Source organism: Globicephala melas, chromosome 7 (genome assembly GCF_963455315.2).
Source record: "Globicephala melas chromosome 7, mGloMel1.2, whole genome shotgun sequence".
Lineage (NCBI taxonomy): Eukaryota > Metazoa > Chordata > Mammalia > Artiodactyla > Delphinidae > Globicephala > Globicephala melas.
The window spans coordinates 18318750-18324749 of record NC_083320.1 but is presented as its reverse complement, the minus strand read 5'-3'; the positions used below and the strand labels follow the sequence as shown (position 1 = coordinate 18324749).

The window sequence follows — 6000 nt, the reverse complement described above, 5'->3', positions numbered from 1 at the left end:
CAGGAGCCAAGTAGAAACTGAAAAGGAGCGAGCTGCAGTTGTCAGCAGCTGAATTTGAGCGTGTTTGCCGTGCAAAATATTGGGCAGGCTGAACAAAACTCATCAGTTGGCTCTGTATTTATTTTGGACCCATGCTTTAAAGAAAAAAAGTTAGGCGTCCCACTGACCAATCAGCACATGAGGCTTTATGGGACAGTGGTCAGTAACTCAGTCACAGTGCCTGGGTTAGAATCCTGGTCTCCCAGTTACCGGCTCTGTGACCTTGGGCAAGTAACTTCTCTGTGCCTCCGTGCACAGATTAAATGAGTTTATTTATATCAAGTGCCTAGGACATTGCTCAGTACATACTAAGCATGCTGTCAGCATTAATGATGATGACTTAGTAGTCACATCTCAGAAACCAGATTGGCATTACTTGTGCAGGCTGGGGTGGGAATTTGGATCTGGGGACCCATGGAGGCACAGAACCTGTGTGGCTTTGGCTAAGTGATAGGACTTCTCTGAGCCTTAGTCACTTACCAGTTAAATGGAGTCAGTTACATGTTCATAAGGGTTTCAAGCTCACCATCTTGTTGTCAATAAGGTAACGTTTATAAAGTGCCTGGCATTTAATAAATGCTTAAGAAACTTAGTTATAATGATTGTTGGGGCGGGTAGTTTTGTGTAGGCAACATATGCATGGTACCAAATAAGAGGAGGACAAAGAAAATTTGGTGAGTGTGCTCACCTGTGAATGAGAAGGTGGGTTATATGTGTGAATAATAGGAGCATCTCTGGGCACCTTAGCTCGTGTGTGTGTGTGTGTGTGTGTGTGTGTGTGTGTGTGTGCGCGCGCGTGCGCGCGCCAAGATGCACAAAGTACCTATCATCATGGAACTCGAGGGCCCTCTCTGGCTTTCCTAAGCAGCCTGGGGGGGTTCGCATTCTGGGTGCATGTCACTACGAGGATCCTTGCCCTGTGTATGATCTGAGCGCCCCCGCCCGGCGCCACTGCCCTGCGGCGTGTTGGGTACTGCCTAGAAAGGCGGACGCGTGCGCATGTTTGTGGAGTGAGCCAGTGGAGATGCGGCTGACCTTCCGGAGCAGCCCCGCAGGAGGCGGGTGGGGGTGGTGTGGACGCCGCGTTGGACGGCCAATGAGAGAGTGGCCCGAACTCTCCTAGGGGCCACTGCACCCCTTTCTGTGCCTCAGTTTCCCCAAGTGCCGATGCGGGGCGGGGGGGCCGCGAGTCAGGTGATCGTCGCCCCAGGGGACGCAGGGGAGCAGGCGAGGGAAGGGGCGTCCGGTGGGGGGGGGTGCGGGCTGGCGGGGGAAGGGCCGGCTCCGGCCGCCGCCGCCGCCGCCGCTGCCGCCTTCCCCCCGTCTGGGCTCCCGCGGCCCCGAGGCTCCTTCCGCCACCGGCGCCGGCCCCCGCCCGCTCCCTGCCTGCTCCCCGCCTCGCCCCCGGCCCCGCCTCCGACTCCGCCCCGCCCCCGCCCGTCCCCTCCTCGCCCGGCCGCCGGCCCGGCCCCCTCCCCCGCCATGAAGAAGCTGTGGGTGAAGAAGCGTTTCCAGGTGAGGGCTCTGGGGGCGGGCGGCGCAGGGAGGGGGCAGGAAGGGCTGGGCGCCCCGGAGGGAGGGCGGGTCGCCGCGGCCGGGCCCGGGGAGGGGGCGCCGGAGCCGCGCCTGCCCAACCCCGGTCCCCAGGGCCGCGGGCCGGGCGCGCTCCGGGGGGCTCCCCAGCCTGCGTCAGGCCCCTCCCATCGCCCAAGCGCAGACCCCTTCAGCGCCCGCGACCCCCGCGACCACCGGGGAGGCCCCCGCAGCAGCCCTCGGCGTGGAGCGCCCACGGGCTTCTGTGCCGCCTCTCGTCTCTGTCCAACCCCTGGCCCCCGCCTGGCTCTCCCCAGCCCCCAACTCCGGAGCCTTCCATCTTCCGGTGCTCCTGAAAGCACCGCGCAGGGATCTGCGCTGAGCTCAATGCATTCCCCAAACCCTGCCCCGTCCTCCGCGGACCCGGGCCTCCTTTCTGCTTTCGTGAGGCTCCGGCCCTTTGGGAGATCTTGCCCTCTGCCCCTTCATCACCCTCCCTTGCCCTCTTGACACCTATCCCAGATGTCTGTCCTTGCCCCAGCAGAAATCTGTGTCCTGGTCCCTCCATCTCTCAGTCATCCAAGCATGTTCCCCCCACCCACCTCAGTCTCTTCCTTCACATCAGTCAACCTCTGTCTCTGGGGGGTGTCGCTCAGGTCCCCAGTCCTCTGTCCAGCCTTTGGCCCTTAGTCCTCTCTCCTTCCTCCCCGCTCCTCCCCAGAGGCATGCTGGAGCTCCAGCCGGGAGGGCTGACAGGCAAGGAAGAGTGGAGACATTCCATACGGGGGAAGCTAGCTGCCCGGGGTCTCTTCCACTTCCCCCACCCACATTGGCCCCTGGAATGACTTTCTGTTTGATATAGAGGTTTGGTCAAGACGTATAGGGAGGTCAGGAGCAAGCCTTCCCCTCAACAACTCATTCTGGCTTTTCTCTTTCAGAAAACCGGCCACTCCCGCCGGGCCTTTGGCCGACTCACCCATGGTGCGTGGACCATGAGCTGCCTGCTGTAACCCATGAGCACTCCTCCTCTCGGTTCATGTCCCTTCATGAGGCACCCAGGCCTTGAAGATGGCCCATGAGATGCGGGACCCCCCACATGCCCACACTCACCCACTCACCCAAGAAGGCCCCTTGCAGCTGAGAGAGGGCCTAGCAATGGGGGTGAGGGGTTAGCTGGCACACCCCATCATGGGCCTGGGCTTACTGTTCTCCATCTGTGGGCCCTGTGGGGATGAGTTCAGTGCCATGCTCCTATAACCAGTACACGGCTCCTGCTTGTCGTGGCACCCGGGGAGAAACTGAGGCACAGAACCTGATAGAATTTGGGGAAGTTAAAAAATGTGCCCAGGAAACTTTGCTCCTAGCCTGACTACATTTCTGAGGACCATTCAGCAGTAGAAGAGAGAGATCGGGAAGAGGGTGTCTGTCACATCATGATGCAGAACAGATGGGGAGGTTGGTTTGAAAGGAGAGGTCACGTGCAGATGCACAATGCAGATATTGTAATAGAGGGTGGGCCTGACCCTTAATGGGGGGCCTGGGTCTGTGGCTGGGCCGAGCACAAGTAGGTGTGTGTATGTGTGTCCGTGTGTGTGTGTGGCCAGTGGGAGCACCAGTGAAAGTGCCAAGGATGCCAGGTCGCTTGGGTAGTTAGTCGAAGAATCCGCCGAAGCACATGGGCTCCCCAGTGCGGGGCCCCGTGGAGCCTGCAGGCAGTCAGTGGATGAGAGATGCTTTGCCCATCCCAGGTGTCTCCCTCCCCCCACTTCCATCCCAACAGGGCAGCTCTGGGCACTGGGTAGCCTCATGGCCCCTCTGTCCTGCCTGCCCACCGTGCCCTGCCCCACAAACCCTCTGATAACAGTCTGTCCATGTCTCTCTCCTGCTGCTCCTATGGAAGCGAAGTTTTCCGCTCCTGCAGAAAGCAAAGTTACGGTAGGAAACTGGCTCCTGCCCTAGCCCTCCACTTCCCCACTTCCCTGCGCGACCCCGGCCTCTCCTCACCCTGCCTCAGCTGCACCCTGATGTGTTCCGGCTGGTTTGGGGTGGAGGACAGGCTCGCCCTGCGGTTGGTCGAGTGCCCTGACAGTACGACTCTGAGGTGACTCCCCTTTGTTCCTGGGGTGCCAGGACCCAGAATTTAGAGCCTTGGAACCTAGGACCTTATTATTTGGGGGGCTGCACAGGAACTTAAGTTATCACTGGCAGGGGAGGAGGGAGAGGGGCTGCAGCCCGCAGTCCCCTAAGTGGCCGGGAGGGGGGACTGTAGGTAGCTTTGAGGGCACCACCAGGGAGGCAAGGGTGAGGAGCCAGGGCCCCAGAGATGGAGCCAGAGGACTGGCATGGGAGGGGTCACCCTGCGCCTCTCAGGATGGGCAGCGGGATGTGGGGAGAAAAGGGGGGGAAGAGATAGATGCTGGAAGCCCTGCTGGTGGCGATACGGAGCCTCCTGTGGGGGAGGCAGGAGGTGACAGAGGGAAGAGTTGGAGTCGGAGGGAGGGAGCCCTGCCCACACAGACCCCTTCTGCTCCAGACTCGGAGACGGGCGAGGATGACATCAGCGACGTGCAGGGGACCCAGCGCCTGGAGCTTCGGGATGACGGGGCCTTCAGCACCCCAACGGGTGAGCTCTCTGGGGCGCTCACAGAGCCGGCAGGCGGCCTTCCCACAAGAGGTGCCTCGCTTTACTGTGCTCCTTTCTCTAGGCGGCTCCGACACCCTGGTGGGCACCTCCCTGGACACACCCCCGACCTCCGTGACAGGCACCTCAGAGGAGCAAGTGAGCTGGTGGGGCAGCGGGCAGACGGTCCTGGAACAGGAAGCGGGCAGCAGGGGTGGCACCCGCCGCCACCTGGGCAGCCCAAGGCAAGCACAGGCAACCGGGGCCGGGCCACGGCACCTGGGGGTGGAGCCGCTGGTACGGGCGTCTCGAGCTAATCTGGTGGGCGCAAGCTGGGGGTCAGAGGATAGCCTTTCGGTGGCCAGTGACCTGTACGGCAGCGCATTCAGCCTGTACAGAGGACGGGCGCTCTCGATCCACGTGTAAGTAATGGCCTCACCTGGGCCCGCACTGTCCCACCTTACCATGCCATCCTGCACTGCCCCTCACTGCTCGTCAGCCTCCACCCCCCCATCCCCTGCACCATCCATCCCTCTGTGCACTTCTCCACCCCCCCCACCCCAACTGCTTCCACTCCTGGCCCCAGCCACCCACTCTTGTCTTCCCACACGGCTCCATCCTCCTCCTGTGCCGTCACCACCCACACCCTCCTGCTGCCACCTGTCCTGGCTCACTGTGCCATCTCCATGGTCTCGTGGACCCCTCTCTGCCTTCCTCGTCTCCTCCAAAATCTCCACTCTCCCGGGGGCCCTCTCCTGCCTCGCCCATTCAGGCTCCAGTTGTCCCCAGGATCCCCCCCCACCAGGGGCCCCCTCCGTGCCTGCTGTCTCAGCAGCTGCTGCCTTTTCATCTCTCTGCACATTCCTGTTCCCATGTGGGCCTTTTTCTGGGAGGAACTGAACCTTTCCGCACGGCAGCTCCCGGGAGAGCAGGAGGGAGCAAAAGAACACAACCAGGAGACAGAAGCGAGCGAGGCGGTCAGGGGGTAGTTGGGGCCAGGGGCCTGGGAAAGCAGGGGGATGTGAGGTGCGTGGAAGGCAGGGGGCTGGGGCAGGGAGGAATGGCGGCGATGGCGGGGGCCTAGGGTGGAGGCAGAGGGCTGGAGTGATGGAGGTGGCGGCATGTGAGGATCTTGCGGGAGACGCCCAAGGGTGGGGTGAAGGTTGTCCTGGTAGGCGGGCGGTGAGGAGCAGAGGTGTTGAAGGCATTGCAGCCATTTTTGGAGATTTGAGGCCGGCAGATACAGGAGGGAGTGCTATGGTAGAAGAGGGGAGTGGCTGATGAGAGAGGTATTAGGGGGCATTTGGGGAGCCGATGGGGGGCCTGATTCGTGATGGGTATGGGTGTGGGGGGGAGGTACCATCACGGAGGAGAAAGAAGGGGCCTGGTGGGGGGAGGCGTCTGTGAGAGTGGCTGAGCTTGCTAGTGGTAGGCAGGGGAGAGGTCTCGGGCAGGCGCAGGGGAGGCGCCCTTGCTTTATCTGGTTGGCGTTAGCCAGGCACTCCCGTGCCCTGGACTTGCCTTTTCCTTCCCTGCCTTTCTTTGCCAGGCCCCAGCCTGTGCCTGGAGTTGCTATGGCAACTTCGGAGGAACCCATTTCCTTAGTGATATCTGTGGTACAGAGGCTGGCCTAGAGCTCGAAACTGCCGGCAACAGGCCTCCTCTGCTGTCCCCAATTTCTCTCCATGCCTCACCCAGTTCCCAGAGGCCATTCCTCAGGGACTTTGTTGTCCCTCCCCCAGAGTAGACTCTGCCTCCCTGTAGGTGGCTGGCTGAGGTTCTGCTCCCTAGGGCACTCTGGATTGCAT

At 61.5% G+C, this 6000-nt stretch overlaps 1 protein-coding gene across 12 annotated transcripts in view; it reads left to right on the top strand.

Annotated features, from left to right (window-relative positions):
- The first annotated feature begins 1477 nt into the window (after nucleotides 1-1477).
- SPEG (striated muscle enriched protein kinase) overlaps nucleotides 1478-6000 on the top strand; it is a 49271-nt gene continuing 44748 nt past the window's right edge. For 6 of the 12 annotated variants that reach the window (XM_070045892.1, XM_060301796.1, XM_030840490.2 and 3 more), the window contains exons 1-5: nucleotides 1478-1554; nucleotides 2511-2553; nucleotides 3478-3507; nucleotides 4106-4195; nucleotides 4278-4614. In XM_070045892.1, coding sequence (XP_069901993.1) covers nucleotides 1522-1554; nucleotides 2511-2553; nucleotides 3478-3507; nucleotides 4106-4195; nucleotides 4278-4614 — 533 coding nt within the window. In that variant the 5' untranslated portion in view covers nucleotides 1478-1521. The other 6 variants (XM_060301797.1, XM_030840557.3, XM_060301799.1 and 3 more) reach the window with 6 other exon arrangements.